At 40.5% G+C, this 17,065-nt stretch overlaps 2 protein-coding genes across 2 annotated transcripts in view; one reads left to right on the forward strand and one right to left on the reverse strand.

The window, feature by feature from the left end:
* Positions 1-17,065, forward strand: part of LOC148652394 (uncharacterized) — a 73,140-nt gene that overhangs the window by 11,860 nt on the left and 44,215 nt on the right. The gene's annotated exons all lie outside the window — the stretch shown is intronic.
* LOC148652395 (nardilysin-like) lies at positions 1,277-15,331 on the reverse strand. The gene is made up of 9 exons (XM_088597613.1): positions 15,212-15,331; positions 13,189-13,402; positions 12,600-12,722; positions 11,647-11,704; positions 11,399-11,472; positions 10,450-10,519; positions 9,746-9,823; positions 9,058-9,178; positions 1,277-2,427 (listed from the first exon to the last, which is right to left on the reverse strand). The coding sequence occupies exons 1-9, from the start codon at positions 15,329-15,331 to the stop codon at positions 2,374-2,376; spliced, it is 912 nt and encodes a 303-aa protein (XP_088453739.1). The 3' UTR covers positions 1,277-2,373.

The following is a 17,065-nucleotide window of genomic DNA, read 5'->3' on the forward strand; positions in this document are numbered from 1 at the left end:
CTGTTTGAGCATCAAATTTAATTTGTTTAGGTTAGTCATCCGTTTAAGTGCATCATAATTTATATGATTAAATACAAATGTAAGGATCCAAATATATGAATGGTGATGAGGATGATGATTAGAACATAAAAATGTTGCAAACAAGATGGTTCTAAGATCCAACTTGCTCATTTGGTTTCTTGTAGTTAATTGATCTGATATTGTTTAGCTGTGTTCTTGAAGGATCCCAGGTTATAATCTTGATTCTGCTACCTGTCTGGCAATATGTTTCAGGCTCCTGAAACCCCTTGAATAAAGCTATACCTTCTGTTCTTGATCCTAAATCCACTTGTTGTTACTTTTCACTTGAGTCCTCTATACCATTCTTCAGGATCAACACTGAAACATATTATTTGTTCTTGTAATTTTATTGAACTGTATACAGTATGCTGGATAGTCCAGTGCTACGGTGTAACCCTACTAAGTTATTTTGTACTGTGGCAAAGACGCACTCTAATTCCCCCAAAAAACAGAATTATGAAGATAAAGGGAGCGGTAGGCTGCTAATCTCTCCTTGCAAAGCATTTCTGCAGCACTTGAGAGAAAAGGGGTGTGTTGCTGTGTTTAGTAAGTCAGGAAGGAGATATTGGAAGAGATTATTACTGCCTGCTCCAGTGTGACTGAGGTTAAGAGGTGATTGCAGCCCTGTCATGTGCAATTAGTTTCCTTCAGGTGACAACAAATCACTGGGATTTGCGGGTGCATCATAAGCTTTGCTTTTAAAATAATATTTTCTCACTTTAGTAACCTGATTGGTTACTAAAAGTGGTTCACAACCTTTTAGTGGAGAGAAGAGATTCCATCAAGCCTTGTGTGGATTGCTACAAAAACCCCAGGCCAAGGATCGAGCTGTGGGGCTTCAGTTTTTCTGTAGCTTGTACGATTTAACCCGTACTCCTGTCTTATTTACAGTACAATATTTCCATGGCGGGGGCAAAGGAATTTTACTGTCTTTAACTCATGCTCACCTTATGATTTCCTCAGGACACTGCAGGGCAGGAACGGTACCGGACCATAACAACAGCCTATTACGGGGGTGCTATGGGCTTTATCCTCATGTATGACATCTGCAATGAGGAGTCCTTTAATGCCGTGCAGGACTGGTAGGTATAACACAAGTGTCCAAGGCAGTATTTCAGATATTTATCGGGCTGCTGCAAAAAAGTTCAACGAAAAACTTCAGGATACAAAGCAATACAAGTGTTGTGTTCCATTTCACTAAAATAACAGGTAATCCTCGTTTTCTAAACACTTTTATATTGGAAGCGCAATTCCCACTCTTTAAGACTGTCTCTGCATAACATTTCAGTTCTAATTAATTAATTGGATTATACTATATAACACTTTTCACCCTATTACATATAGAAAGCGACCCCTTTCATCCACTGTTGAAATAGAAAAAATGAAGTGAGAAAATTGCTCCACTAACTTAATTCAGGGGGATTTAATTCAGTACGCCAAAGTAGAATTTAGCTAGGACACTGGCTAAAACTAGTGATTTTAGGAGTGTACCATGGTACAATGACTTTATTTAATGCCTCACCTGCATGTGTAGTGTCCCCTGTTACAAAACATTGTGATATTGCTTTTGGAAGTCCTTGTCCAGAAACAAAGAGCACCACTTATTGGGCAATCTACACAACGTACTGTATAGCAGCATTCTTGTTTTTCTTCGAGGTCTCCCGTCCAGTCCTGACCAGGCTCAGCCTTTCTTAGTTTCTGAGATCCGATGAGATGCACAACTGGCTGGACTGGCGTTCTTTTGAAGGTTTAACGGGAACTGTCACAGGCTTCCTTAGCTGCTGAGTGGAATGTTCTGTTCGGTATTCCACAATACATCTGGAGTCAGTTTAATTCACAGGGGAGAAACAAAGCTTAGTTTCCAAATTTTGGGATATCCCATAGTGCTTTGCGACCTAGCAGTTTCTGTATAGAGTAATGATGTACTCCTCCATAACCACTGAACATCATTACTATGTACTGTATGTTTCTTCTGTGTTTCTTAGGGCAACCCAGATCAAGACCTACTCATGGGACAATGCCCAGGTCATCCTGGTGGGCAACAAGTGCGACATGGATGATGAGCGAGTGGTGCCAGCAGACAAGGGCAAGCAGCTGGCTGACCAGCTGGGTAGGTCCATGAGACAGCTGGGTAAACTCCTGTGGGAGCTGTCAGACCCTCCTAGTACAAGAGTTAGGAGAAGCAGAGAAATAAATAGGATGGAAACTCCTTAAACTTAAACAGGAAACCGACTGGCTTTGTCCAGTTTTTGGCAACTCGTCACGGTTTTCCGGCTTCTTCATTGTTCAGTGGATGGGGTGGCTGTGAGGGCATCAGACCAGTCTGTAACATTGCTGTCCAGTATAAGCGTGTCTGCTGAGCTCCATCTGATTGACGGGACAATGAAAATATGGTAAACATATACTCACATTGTAATGTAGTAGTAAGTCATTTTTTAAATGTTGTAGTTCGTCTTGTAAAAATGTTACGAGTACATCATCTGTCAACAATTACACAGGTTCTGTTTCCATATTGCAGATTTTGGTTACGTAATATTATTTTCTAATTTCACGTTGTGAATATATGATTTGGGCAAACAGAGCCGCAAAGAAGTACATTATGGGTTGTTGTTTTTTTGTGCAGTTTTATCTAGAACAAGCGATGCTTAAACCTTTGTCTGATTCTTGTGAAACTATCCACACGACAGTTACCTAGGAGTTGACTTCACTGATGGGATGTTTCTAAAAATCCATCCACTGTAAAACGTCTTCTCCACTTGCCCCGCATACTGTATGTATTCGCTAATGAAGCTGTGTGTTCTGAGCCTGGTTCTCTACATTTCTGTATGAACCAGCTTAGAGGGCTAAAGACAGCTCGTGTTTAAATTGAGTGTAAGGTAATTTATGCTTCTAAAGTCATGGTCAGCATTTATTATTGTACTGTGCTGTAAACTTCTTCTGTGCCTAATTACATTATTTTATAGCTTTATCAAATCTGTACGTTGTCTGTCGATAATGTTTCTGTAGTGCTTTTTCAGCCCTCAGCATGTGACTGCGCCGGTGGCGCTGTGGGTTAGGTTCCTGACTTCCATGTCACACGGTCTGTGATCGAATCCCATGGAACTACAGTATGACTTTATTTTTTTTAACAAACATTTCTTTGAAAAAATGAAACATTTCCCTTGGTCAGAGATTAAATAAACCCTCACTCGCACCAAACAAATTTATATTTCTAAATATCACAACATGATCGAATTTAAGTCTTTTTAATAACAATGAATAGTCACCTATGCGTTACAAAATAAACATTTATATTGATTTGAATCGCGTTTTGATTTAAATCGTAAACGCGTGTTTAAATATATGTGTTTAAAGGCGATATACTGTATAAAAGCGCTGATTCTTATGGAATGTGTTCCGCCGGGGATTCAAAAAATTATTATTTTTTTAAATCGCGTATCTAAGGAAAATTGCAGTATAACTTTGTTCATGCACATCATTATACAGTATCTCATTTTGTATTTCTATTAAAAAAAATCGTTTGCCCAGCCACTATTGTTGTTATTGTTTTCATCCTGTAAAGGGCTTTGAGGAGCACAGCTTTCTCACCACTTAGATTACTTTTTGACACCATCCTTACACAAAGCAGAAACTTGTATTTTCCAATGACATACAAGTGCAAAGATTACAGATTTTAATCGTCTTTTTTCTGAACCAGGGAAAATCTGATCATGTTTCTCTGTAACAATAATAAAAAACTTTATTTTACATATCACCTTTAAAAGTGGCATCTCAAAACAATACAGTAGATGTAAACCACAGATTACAAAGTAAATACCCAGACAAACGCAAACACGTTTTTAATAAAATGCTTTCATTCATTCAACAGAGAGAGAGCGTAAAACCTGGGTGTAACAGCTGTTCCTTTTTCTGATCACTCGCTCTCTGGATAAACGTCTCGCCTGTCCAGTTCTAACAATTTATTTTAGTCAAAATTTTATATATCACCTTTAAAAGTGGAATCTCAAAGCAAAGTAAATACCCAACACTGATTGTACCCATCTGTCATGCTAATAAAACACCTTGAATTGAATTGAATTGAGGGAGAGAGGGGGGGAGGGCGAGCGAGATAACCAGGACGCAAGGCAAATAAGATACACTCCACAGGCATTCACAACAGCAACATATGAAACGTTTGCACATATAGTTAAGTTATTACTTGGTTTTCAAAGTGCAATGAAATACAATATTATTGTTGTTGCTGTTCTTGTTGTTTTTATCCTGTAAAGCGTTTTGAGAAGCCACCTTTAAAGGCGATATATACTGTAAAAGCGCTGATTCTTATGGAATGTGTTCCGCCGGGGATTCAAATTTTTTTTTTAATCGCGTATCTAAGGAAATCTCAGTATAACTTTGTTCATGAACAAACAGTGGCATGTTACATTATTATTAGTTTTTTTGTTAACAAGGCTCGCCAGCTAATGTGAATCGAAACCTGTCTTTCTAGCTTTTAAAGTCGTGCGATGTGTAAGCCACAATTCAAATAGAGAAAAAAGAGCTGACTGACAAGATTTAAGATGTGGCTGTCAATGTTGGATTAAAAAAAACACATTGCCCGACGTTTGTTGCATTGCTTGAAAAATAACTTTATTTCGAGAGACTGGATAAGTAATTCAAGTGTTTTTGTTAACTTCCTGAAAAACAACTAATAATTTAACTATATGTGCAAACGTTTTATGATATGTCGCTGTTGTGAATGTCTGTGGACATGTGCTGGCTGGACAGGAGGCTCTACTGTACACAGAGAGGGGCGGGAGGAGGGGACAAGCCGATACATACTCTTAGAGTTTGATTAATAGGGAATATAATACAAAAATATAGTACTAAAAATAAGATACACTCTACAGACATTCACAACGGCGACTGTCAGAAGATAGGACACAGCGGCTCAGGCACCCGCTGAATGGAAAAGGGGCACTTTAATGTTCTGTATGGCTAATACTAAAGCCAATACTAATATTCAATACTTTAATATTCTTTTCTGTATGTTTAACAATAGTGGGTACTGGCCTAATTCGTCCCTGCTCCCGTTGTTAGGTGTTAATGTGTTGTTAAGTGTGAATTTGTACCTGTTTCCCTGAGGTCTGGCTTTTTTTCTGGAAAACCATAACTCTGGTCTTGTCCAGATTGACTGTCGGCGCCCAGGTCTGACAGTGCTGCTCCAGCAGTGCCAGGTTCTGGCGCAGCCTCTGTTCTGTGGGCGACAGCGGGACCAGGTCGTCTGCAAAGAGCAGGAACTCGATTTCCATAATTAATGCAGATCAGTAAATCAAGGGACAAAACAACTATTGCGCCCGGGTCCTCAATGGGCTTAACGTGCTAATGCGTTGGTTTAACAGTCCGGGTGTGGCAAGCCTCTAATGTTTAACCTTTAACTGTTTTTCCATCTACTGTATTGCTTTGAGATGCCACTTTTAAAGGTGATATGTAAAATAAAGTTTTTTATTATTGTTATAGAGAAACATGATCAGATTTTCCCTGGTTCAGAAAAAAAGATCTAAAGTGCTACACCTAACTTTCTTAATTCGTATGTAATGTATTTAAAGCAGTGAACTACTGTAGGTGTAACATAACATTCAGAAATACAATCGAGAACAGTTTTGTGGTGTTTGTTTAGATGAAACATTCCTAAAACGTATAACGTAACAAAATTAAAGACGATTAAAATCTGTAATCTTTCCACTTGTACTGTATGTCATCGGAAAGTTTCTGCTTTGTGTAAGGATGGTATCAAAAAGTAATCTTAAGTGGTGAGAAAGCTGTGCTCAATGTATTTAAGGGACTTAAAAGTAAAAGGAGATGCTTCATATTGCTTGACTAATTTTAAAAACTAAGTTATAAATGCAGTTATAAATCCCTCGGTGCCGCGCCGGGTGTAAATATCAAAATATACATTCGTCCCGGGCAGAGGCCGAAGAGCACCCGGCTGGGGTGCGCGGGGAAGAGCAGGACAGGAGTGAAAGGCGGGGTTTAGGAAGGCGTACAGTCTGGGCAGGTATAGATTACACTTTTCTAAAACGTATTTGAAAAATAAAAACGATAACAATCTAATCCTTCCACGTTTGATCCCAAAATCCCAAGAAATGTAAATCTAAACGGGTAGAAAGCTATGCTGAAAATTTATTAAGATACTTAGAAGACAAAGATACTGTATCAATTTATGTTGCATTAGCCTGATTATGATTAAAAAAACACATATAATTAAACACGCGTTTGCGATTTAAATCAAAACACGATTTAAATCAATATAAATGTTTATATTGTAACGCATACTGTCCAGCCTCCATTTCTCTATAAAAATTTACTCTATTACACACACACACAATAGAAGCAGGAAGCAGAACATAAATATAATCATATCGTTATTAAATTCTTTAGATACGCGATTCCATATTATATTAGCAGAAAAGCTTAAAACTACCACTTTTTCACACGCTATTTCACATGCTAGTTAAATACTTTGATGCTTAAAATCGTTAGGGAGAAATGGAATACCAGTGTGTATTTTTCCTTTAAAGTACCGATTCCTGGAATCTGACTGGCTGACACCCTTCTGAAGTGGTTCCATAAAAATCTGGTATACGGAAAATAAAGCGTTGATAAAAAAGCCTGGATTCTCATGGATCTCATACAAGTATCTTTTAATACAGTCTTTGCTTTGCTCTTGAGGATCCTTGTGATATTTTGAGCTCTAGTTGAATGATAAGTGTCGCATTTTAAATCATTTTCGTAGTTAGAAATTATGAAACGCCCTGTTAAAAGCAAGGGAGTTTTTATGCCTGTTGAAGTAAAACAAAATGCCTGACAAAGTATGGCTTGGACAGATTCCAAGTGCTTGTACAAATGTGCTAAAGAAATTATACTTTGAGTATACAGCTTGTCCAAAGTCATTCATTATTAATACTATTAGTAATATCTTCGGTAAAGGCTTTGATGCATAAATATTTCTGATAAAGGTAGGTTGTGTACTTTTGTCCAACTGAGCAATCTTGCTTTCATAAAATATACCAACATTTTAATGACTGATGATTAACATGCTGTAATACACAGTTCAAAATTAAGAGCTCAAATGCTGTACATGAGAGGTTAAGCTCCCCCTGGCGGTTTTACAAGGTGACTCCAGATAGTTTCCGGCATGACGTCAAATGACGCGATTAACTGCGTGATACTGCGTGAAACCGCGTGATACCGCGTGATACCGCGACACGCCCACTGGGGTATGCCGCGAAATACCCCACCCATTTTGAATGGCTGCATCTGTACCTCTCAAATACTGTAAATCAAGTTAAAAATATCTCAAGACCGATTCTGGTCATAATGAAACCAAGTTTCGTGTATGTTTTCTTTAAAGTACCGAGACCAGCCATATACTGTATGTTTAAGTTCCAAAATTAATATCGTTTATGGCCTTCACACGCGTTGCAGTATGCTCCTATTCTTTTTATGCTCAGCTACTAAGATTTCCCTTCAGTGGTAAAATTCCATATAAATATTCAATACTTAAACGGGCACAGTTAAGACATTAAATATACATATACATACTGTATACAGTACAGTTTGCATACGGTAATATGTTTATGTTCCTAAATCAATCTCTTTTATGAGCATGTGAAAGGCATGGTGAATCGATTCTCAAAAATTACTGTACTTTGCATGAGTGGTGTTACTTTTACAAAGATGGTCAATGAAAAAAAGAATGTGGACAAGGGCAATACTTTGAGTTTACACTTACAGCTTGTCCAAGGTCATTCATTATTAATACTATTAGTAATATCTTCATTAAAGACTTTGATGGCGACAGCTCAAACATGAGAGGTTGAGCTTTATTAGCTCCATCTTGTGGAAATTCCGGATACTATTATTTTGCTTGCGGTATTATAGGAGAATTTACGGTAACTAGCAGTATTTACCGGTAACTCGCGGTATTTACCGGTAACTCGCAGTAGACTGCGTACAGCGTACCGGAAAATAATGCGGTATCGCCCGCGCATTTTGAATGGCTGCATCTGTATGTATAAATTCATTAAAAGGTATTTCTCTCTCTCTCCATTCTCTACTTTATTAACTGTGCTGTTTATTTTATATATATATATTATTCCAATTAAAGAGTTTTAAAATGTTTTTTTCCTTTGTTATTTTCCTCTCCATTGATATAAAGGGGGAGGATGGACATTTCCTCTCTCACTGCCACACGGACTGCTAGATGCTATTACATTGGGTCTCTTGCTTTCTAACCCCTCTATGATCAGCACATACATCTGTTAACCATTCAACGACAATAAACCCTGGTGAGTCTGCAATTCTGCTCTCCAGTCCCTCCTTCACCTCTTGTAGACACAGCTAGGGCAACTACCTGAGGATGGCTGCAATATAATGAATAGTAATTCTCCACCTGTGTTTATGCAACATTTAAGAAAGGGGTCGCTTCTGACTTTTGTCAAATTTGGATTACATGAAGACTTACAAAGACTCAGGAGTGGGTGTAATTGCATCAGTTGCCATTTTACAATTTAGCCTAAAAAAATATCTAGCTGAGCTACAATCCAAAAAATGATTGAAACGAATAAAAACGAAAAACAACCACTTCTTCTGAGAGATCATAAACAATATGGAGTATGGTAAATATTAAATTGCCATGTGGCAGACAAAAAGTAAAAATGGTCTGCATGTGCACACTGTGCAGAATCTTAAACATCTTTGGTCCAAAAGCCAGAAGCAGAGGGAGAGCGTGTTAAATAAAACAGTATCTGGTTTACCTTCACAGCTAGAAAGACACAAAATCACACAGTTGTACACCATGAAATACTGAACTGTAAATGATAGTAGTTATAATTTAACACAAAATTCAGTGATTTGAGCAGTCCACCCAGATGATTTGCCTTTTTCAGCTTTGCTATTGGGTACGATTACTATCAGTCCCACTGTTGCCCACCCCAACCCCCCACAGGCGAGTCTGGCCTGGTAGAAGTTCTGATAGCCCTCATCCGTCAGTGTAATAGAGATACTGAAGATGGAGTATGTGGTGTTCCGATCGAAGCCGGACTCACTGTTCCCCCCAAACAGAGCAAGAGCCCAACACCTACAGGAACAAACCACAAACTGTTCTCATCTGGTCAAGTCTACTGCACTGTTCGGAAAATACTGAGCACAAAATCAATTAAAAACATTTGTGCTTAATTTACTATCACAATTTCCCACATTCCTGGAGTATTGCAAGTTAAAACAGGTGTAAAAATGAACTCCAAAACTGAGGCACTGGCCAGGTCTTCTGTTCAAACCTGTATTGCTCTTCTTCATTTGCTGCTATTCCTACTGCTTAGTTCAAAACTTCTATTTAGATATCCATCCACCAGCCATACGGGAAAGGGTGTAGGATGCCTGCACCATCATCACTAGAATCGAATGATTCACATTAAAGTTTCATTAGAAAACGCAGTGGAGCACACATTTTGTTGGCATTTTGGAGCAGTTTTAAAAGCAATTTATGTTTTACCTCTTTATGTTCATTTCAGTGCAGGAAGGGAAGGGGTTTAACACCAGCTGATATTTTTCATACTAGGAAGTAAAAAGTAACTTGAATTCAGGTAATTGAAGTATGCAAGGAATCTCAACTACATAAGATGACGCCGAAGGACCTTTCACTTACTTTTTCCTGAGCAGGGACAGGATGCTGCCAGTGCCTTCATGGCCAATCAGCCAGGAAATGTAATGCAGAGGCTTCACCCTAAAGGACAGACACAACAGCAAAACAGCTCAGGAGTGCTCTTCTTAACATGCTCAGCTTTCAGGGAAATTGAAACGGAAGGAATGATTCTGACTTTTAAAAAACAGACTCAATGATTTGACCACAAGATCATATTTCTCAATATTGTCAATTTACTCTTGTAAATACTTCAGCTTTACTCTAAAAGGAGTAAAAAAAACCAGTATGACGCCTTTAAAATGGTCCTAGACCACCAATCATTAAACTTAACAGAAAATAAGAACAGTTTACAAATGTCATGAAGTCATTTGACATATCTAGCTACCAACTAGTTCCTCTCAGGACCTCATCCAGCAGTTTCTTGAAAGAAGCCAGAGTATAGGCTTTAACAGCATGGCTGAGGAGGTTGTTCCATCCTCTACAACACTAACCACATGCAGCATCAAGAAGCCTGTTTTTGGGGAAAAAGTAGTTCACCTTCACTTGCTTGAGACATTGGAAAAAATCATCGTAAAGAACCAGCAGTCAGCAAGACCTCTGACAAGGACAGCATACGAGATGGGAGGTGGGGGCCATGGTAAACAATATCAGCCTGTTTCGATGTGTTGCAGCATCAGTGATGGCAGGGGTGGGGTTCAGAAACACACCTGTAGTGCTTCTCCTGCGGAGGCAGAGCCCAGGTGAGTGTGAGAGCGTGGACCTTCCTCACAGGCACCACTGCAAGACAGTCACACACAGTCTCAGGACAGGCACCATGACAGGGCTTTCGCCCTCCACATTAAAAAGCTCACTAGCAAGTCCGATAAATCAGCACCCCTTCCATCAAACCACAGGTATAGTAATATTCCACCACCATTTGTTTGGAAATTAGCCAAATCTGAACTGGCCACTTCCACTTTTACCTTAATTTTAAATAAAAGTGCACAGACAACATCAGGACAGATGGTTTTCATTATAAAAGAGGAACAAATGAGCTCTTGCATGTCGACTTTCCATTCACTTCAACAAATACAAATTTTATATCAATTGACTGCCGTTGAACCACACAACATGGTAAGTATGTTACTGAACAAAAGACAAAGCCCTCATTTTGATACTATGTTGAAAAATCTCCTCCTGGGATCATTAAAAACCCATTAAAGGGGATCCATTTAATGGGATCATTAAAAACACTAGCTCCAAACTACTAGCTACAGTTTCAGCGAGACCACTGGCAGTGCAGTCGCTGAATATGCTCCAAATTTTGGAAAGGTTTGGATGAAGACAGTGTACAGGTCTCACGCTTTCATGCGAAGACATGCCCCTGTCAACAAGATCTGTGACATCATCGAAAAGGATTAGTGCAAGGGGATAGAGGTAGAGAACCACCAGCTGTGTGTTTTGCAAGACTGATACAGAAACATCGCTGAGGATGCCTGCCTCGTGTGTGGGCTAAGCGGCACAGACAAGACGCAAACTGAATCCTGGCGGATGGACAAACTGGGCTTGGCAGACTGGGCTGGACCTGGCCTACGGGCCACATACTGTATTTGACCACCTTACTTCAGTGGGACAGTGTGGACCCACTCAAACACAAAAGCTTCTCACCACACCCACCTCTATAGAGTTTGTTGAAGGCAACAGTCTCGAACGGGTCTAGGAGGTGAGAGAAGTCTGGCTTAGGCAAGCCACTGAAACCAAAGCAAAAGCAACAATCAGTTACCACATGCAAAATAACAGACAACCAAGATACTGTGCCCAGCGAGACAGCCGATTTACTCCACCTCTCCCTGAGACTGGACAGCACATGCCGCAGTGTACTCAAACACCCTCTCAAATGTGCAACTACTGCAGCAGAGACTCACTTGTTAGGAACACAGCTGAAGATCTCTCTCACCCAGGCCTCCAAAGTGTCCAGGGTCTCTGCAGCACAGTAGAGAATAGAGTTATCCTTACAACTGCTCAATATAAACGCAGAGTGACATATATTTCATAGAATGACACCTGAAGAAGGCTCCACGGCCGAAACGTTTTGTTCTCTTTCTTCTTTTTTTCAGCATGGAATAAAGCTATTACTTGTTCTATTTCATAGAATGGTTTGTTTGTGCTAGTAAAAAGATACTCTCACTTAAAAGAAACGGTTCTTAACTATGAAGTTGTTCCAGCACTGAATAAACCAGTAATGGAGGTGTTAAATGTCATTTAATATAATACTTCAACTTGTACATCAGGATCCACTTGATTTAATATCTCTTTTATTCTTCCACTTTTTCAAATCTTTCAATATTGTACAACTGCAGACATGTAAATACTCTCTCAGTACAAGGTGGTACCATAGTACTGATCTGCATGAATCAAGACCTTAGTTATAATTACTTTTTTCCCAGAAATCTTTATTTTAAAAACATGACTACAAATTAAGTAGCACAACTGAAAAGAGTTAAACTGGATTGACTCATTTGCACATCTTTCAAAATTCCAATTTCAAGCACAGGTCATCTCTGACAAACCTTGCATATGCATAGCTATTATTCATGGTAAGGAAAATGAGTCTGTTTCTAAACTGTTACACTCTTGCTAGGATCCCATTTGACCTTAGATGGGCCACAATCATTTCCAAGATCAACTGCACCTGAGGCAACATTGAAAATGCAATCCAGCCAGTTTTACCTCTTAACTGCACAGCCCAGGTCAGATATATCTAAAATGTGTAACACTGGCACAACAAAAAAAAACTCAGCTAAGACTCAAAAGGGTGACCTGACATCCATTTTTCAAACCTCTGGCACCCTCAAGACCCCCCCCAGCAGGGCGTCACCTTTAGACTGCACTGCCAGGGTCATGTAGTGGGCAGAGTAGTGTCGCTGCCAGAACTCCTTCAGTCGCGCGTAGGTGTCGATGTTCTTCTCTCGGGGCTCATGCTTCAGAGTCTGAGCGTTCACTAAAAACACAGACCAGAAAAAACAGATTTGCCACAGAAAGAAAAAAAAAACATTTCCACCATGGCAGCAAATATCTTTTAACAACTTTGTTTTGTGGCTAAATTTCAAGGTTTCCAGGTATAACTAATTCTCATAATGAAACGTACAATACCCTTGATTTTCAGAGTGAAACAAAAAGAAAAAATTCCCTTTCTAGTTTTCCAGGCTGCGAACTCTGAAATAAGCCAGTAACAGCCGCTGGATACTTTAGGCTTTTATCCATATTTAAAAAATATTTCAATTTGTATTTACAAATCACAAATTTGCATTGTGTGGTGATCAGTTAATGTTAATAATATATATTTATGATTATGAGCAGGCAAAAGATGTTGCAGCAATATGGCAATAACACACTTTTTAGAGCTTGTACAAGTGTTACTTGTATATGAACCTGTTTTTCTGAGGTGCATTTTTTTTTCACGTCACATTCCTCCACCAGCTCCTCGAAATCGCTGTCCTTCTCATCCTCATCGTGTTCTGACTCTTCCTCGGTTCCCTCCCCAGAGTCATCTTCCTCTTCCTCCTCCTCCTCCTCACCCTCACTCTCCTCTTTCTCTGAATCTTCGTCTTCTGATTGGGATGCCTTCCCATCCACACTGGTTAGATCTGAGATGAGGAGAGCTTTCAGCCTGTTGTCCAGCTGTATGTATCAAGAACAGAAAACAAAGCATCACAGGCCCGAGAAGAGATTTCAAAGCTTCATTGCTACCACTGCATCGGGGCTAGCCAGGCAATGCTTAATACAGTAGGTCATTTGAGAGCTGTTTTCTGGCAGGAAAGAGAATGACATTGATGGAAAAGGTTAAAATTCAAACTGAGAAACTGTTGAATTAGCCAGCACTCTGTGGGAAGAAATAACTAAATGATTTACTAGCCAAAAGAAAGTGACTGAATTATTCATGCGTACCTAATGAGTCAAGTTTGACTGACTGGTCCTGGAAATATGTAAAACTGATTTTTAATTTTATGTGGGTTTTATTGATTCCAGGTCTATATGCAGAGTGCAGTACAGCACTAACTATGTTTGCAATGCACAGCCTCTTTGTGCATGTTCTCCAACTGGAGACTCTTTAAGAGACCTATGCTTTCAAAAAAGCAAGACGCATTGATGGACAGGGGTATAACCACACATAAGTGGAAATCTTTGGGTCAGAAGGATGTGTTTTTATCATCAGTACCATGCTGGCAGAGTTTTATCTTCACAATGATGATTAATAAGTCCTAATGTGAAAACTGGTCAAAAGAATAAAAACACCAGCTCTCTCATAATGATTGCAAGTGGCATGCAAATGAGAAAATACAGAACAGCTTAGATCCTGACAAAATACTATAAGGAGAATTCAGTTTTCCAAGTATCTGTTACCAGCCTGTCCATAACAATAAGAAACTGAAACAATCTTTCTACTCCCCCTGACAGCAAATTAAATTTCCCCAGTACCCCAAGAAATATTTTTGACTCACAAAATTATATGTATATAGACTGTTTAAAGCATTACAGTTTTAAAGTGTTTACGAAGTGAATAGGGAGCTGTTAAATACAGTGGACCTTTGAGAACAGTTTGTTTTTTTTATTACACCATTAGAAATGAAGTTGAAATGAGAGAAATCAGGACTCGGAAGTATGTTACACTTGACACTCCTAAATGTGAGTAAGCTGGAAAGCTTAGGGAAAAAAAGCTATGCCAGTATCATTTATGCAATGTAAACTCAGATGATCCACACATGCCTGGACATTTGAGACTATCCTTGTTGAACAGTGGTATAACATTACATACACATTAACAGCTGACTGCTCATACCCAGTTTTGAGTTACAGGACAATATCCTGTTCATATGCAATCTTGGTACTCTGCCTCATGTATTTGTGATTCTGGTTAATTTAGGCTTAATATATCTATTAAAAAATGGCTTTTAACTATTTTTACATGTATACAGCTACAGACGTAAATTTTGGTGTCCTCCGATTTCAAGAATCATTCCTTTATTCGCAGGACTATTCGTGGACAGTTAACAAAACATCCTTAAAAGACATGCAATATTCAATATGAAATACTGAAGAGTTTATCCAGCACAGCCTCTGAGTTCATCTAGGTTTGCACCCATACACTACGGGAGCTGTGATTTTCTGAACTGTGGAATAGCTGTTAGTAACTGTTAAAATTAATCAACTGAGCTGCTCAAAGAATCGGGTGTTCGTTGTGACTGCATGTCTGGTCAAATCACCAGAAAATAATGTCATCAATTTCGCGAGAATTCTTTTAAATACTTTGGATGGCACACCGCACCCCCGAAAAGTAAGCGGACTTGAGGAATGGGTTAGGAAGTCTTGCACAAAAACTGTGACCGACTCCCCATGACGTGTCGAGTACACGAGCAGCTCACCTGGACTGCTTGGGGTCACTCAGCAATTTGACAATGTCGGGGTCGCCCCTGTTGTCTTCGCCTCCACCGTCGTTATCCCCGGAGGCTCCCTGGTCTCCTGCTGCCGCTTGGCGTCGTCAAGCACACCCGTGCTGGACGGCTGGGCAGAACCGCTCCCAGTGCTCTTGGACTTACTGGTCAGAGGCATGCTTATGAAGTGGTGACCTGGGCAGGGGAGCTGAGAGCCGGAGGTTAGCAGGCACAGTTCTGGGGCAGCTGGGGAGGGTTGTCGGTCAGCCTGGTGTTCTTGGCTCCAGTGACCATCGCAGGGTCGGTGTCCACGCTCTCGGACATCTTCACACAGATGATGTCCACCAGGCGCTCAAACACCTGTCTGACACTGATGTTCTCCTTGGCACTGGCTTCAAAGTACTGAAAGCCTACATTAAAAAAAACAAGCAAAACAGAGGATTTTTGCTTTTCTTTTGCAAAATGCTGTGGGAAGAAACACACAGACAGGCAGAGAAGCTTGGGGTCAGAGTGCACGCTTAGCCATTTATACGGCGCCCCTGGAGCAGTTGGGGTTAAGGACCATGCTCAGGGGCCCAACGGAATAGGATTTCTCTGCCAGCCGCAGGCTATGAACCGGCAACCTTTCAGCCACAGGCGCAGGTCCTTAGCCACAGAGCCACCACACTGTACCAGTTATTCATTCATTTATTATAACATCCATTCCTCACACCCAACTCCGCGCGAAAAGAACTATGGCCAAGAAGCAGTCGTAGCGTCTGAAATCTTAACAAGGCCGAAACCTGAAACCGGGTAGAATGACTATTATTAAAAAGAAAAAAATCAGCTGGACCCTGCCACTACAAGGACCAAGTTCAAAACGCCTGAGGCACCTAGTCCAGGGAGATTTATTACACACAACAAAAATCTTAAAACTGCACACACATTGTGTACATACACATACTGGGAATGTTTGGAACAAATACAAGGCCAGTAATAATTCAATCATTTTTCCATGTCAGAATGAGGGCAGCATGGTAGCCCTGTGCTTAGTTACTGACTCCTAGTGCTGGGACCTGGGGTGCTATCTGTGAGGAGTTTGCATGTTCTCCCTGTGTTCATGTGGGTTTCCCCTGGGTGCTCTGGTTTCCTCCCACAGACATACTGGTAGGTGAATCGTCTTCTGGGAAAACTGGCCCTGTGAGTGTGTGTTTCTATGTGTGTGCCCTGCAATGGACTGGGTTGTACCCTGCCTTGCGCCTGTTGCTAGGGTAAACTCTCCCCCCCCCCGTAAGCCAGAACTGGAAAAAGCGACTGGAAAATGAATGGAGTGATGCTGGCGTGAGAACAGGGCTCAGACGAGTGAGACTTGAGTCAGGCTAAGCGGGATGGCTGACTGAGCTGAGTGGGAGCACGCTAAGGGTTTTTGTAAGGAAACCCTCCTTTGGCTCGGCTTTCTGCAGGCCGCTGAGATATTCCCCCCCCCCGGCTCCCACTCTGCTCCCACAGGCACGCAGGAGGAGTGATGAGAGCAGAAAGCTGGAGGTTAAATATTGTGATGGGGAAACATGCAGACATCCACTTCTTTGTCTATAATTCATAGAACAAAATGGAACTTGAGATCCTCTTCGCTAGCTCCGACCGCCAACTGGCAGAGCCAGGAGACAGCAGGGAGCGAGTGAGTGCCCTGGCGAGGAGACATGCATGTGGAACTGCAAAGTCTCAGACTACATGATGGAAGCATGGGTGGGGGGGACAAACAGCACAACCTGCCAGCCATTAAAACAACAGAGTGCAAGATCAACAATCTGATTACTGACGGATCAATGATCTTCTCCCCGCCACAGTTTCGGTTCACACACAGAAGAACACCATCCCCTCCCCGCAGATGTGTGGATTTTTGTCATCCAATTTGCAGTCTTGATGCTGCCAA

This window comes from Lepisosteus platostomus, chromosome 11 (genome assembly GCF_059453375.1).
Source record: "Lepisosteus platostomus isolate fLepPlt1 chromosome 11, fLepPlt1.hap1, whole genome shotgun sequence".
Classification (NCBI taxonomy): Eukaryota; Metazoa; Chordata; class Actinopteri; order Semionotiformes; family Lepisosteidae; genus Lepisosteus; species Lepisosteus platostomus.

Excerpts from the sequence above, each read along its gene's own strand:
- LOC148652395 (XM_088597613.1), bottom strand. The coding sequence starts at position 15,331 with ATGCCTCTGACCAGTAAGTCCAAGAGCACTGGGAGCGGTTCTGCCCAG. Across the intron at positions 13,403-15,211 it reads AGCCTCCGGGGATAACGACG|CTGGACAACAGGCTGAAAGC; the intron begins GTGGAGGCGAAG and ends TGATACATACAG. Across the intron at positions 11,705-12,599 it reads CCTGGCAGTGCAGTCTAAAG|AGACCCTGGACACTTTGGAG; the intron begins GTGACGCCCTGC and ends ACTGTGCTGCAG.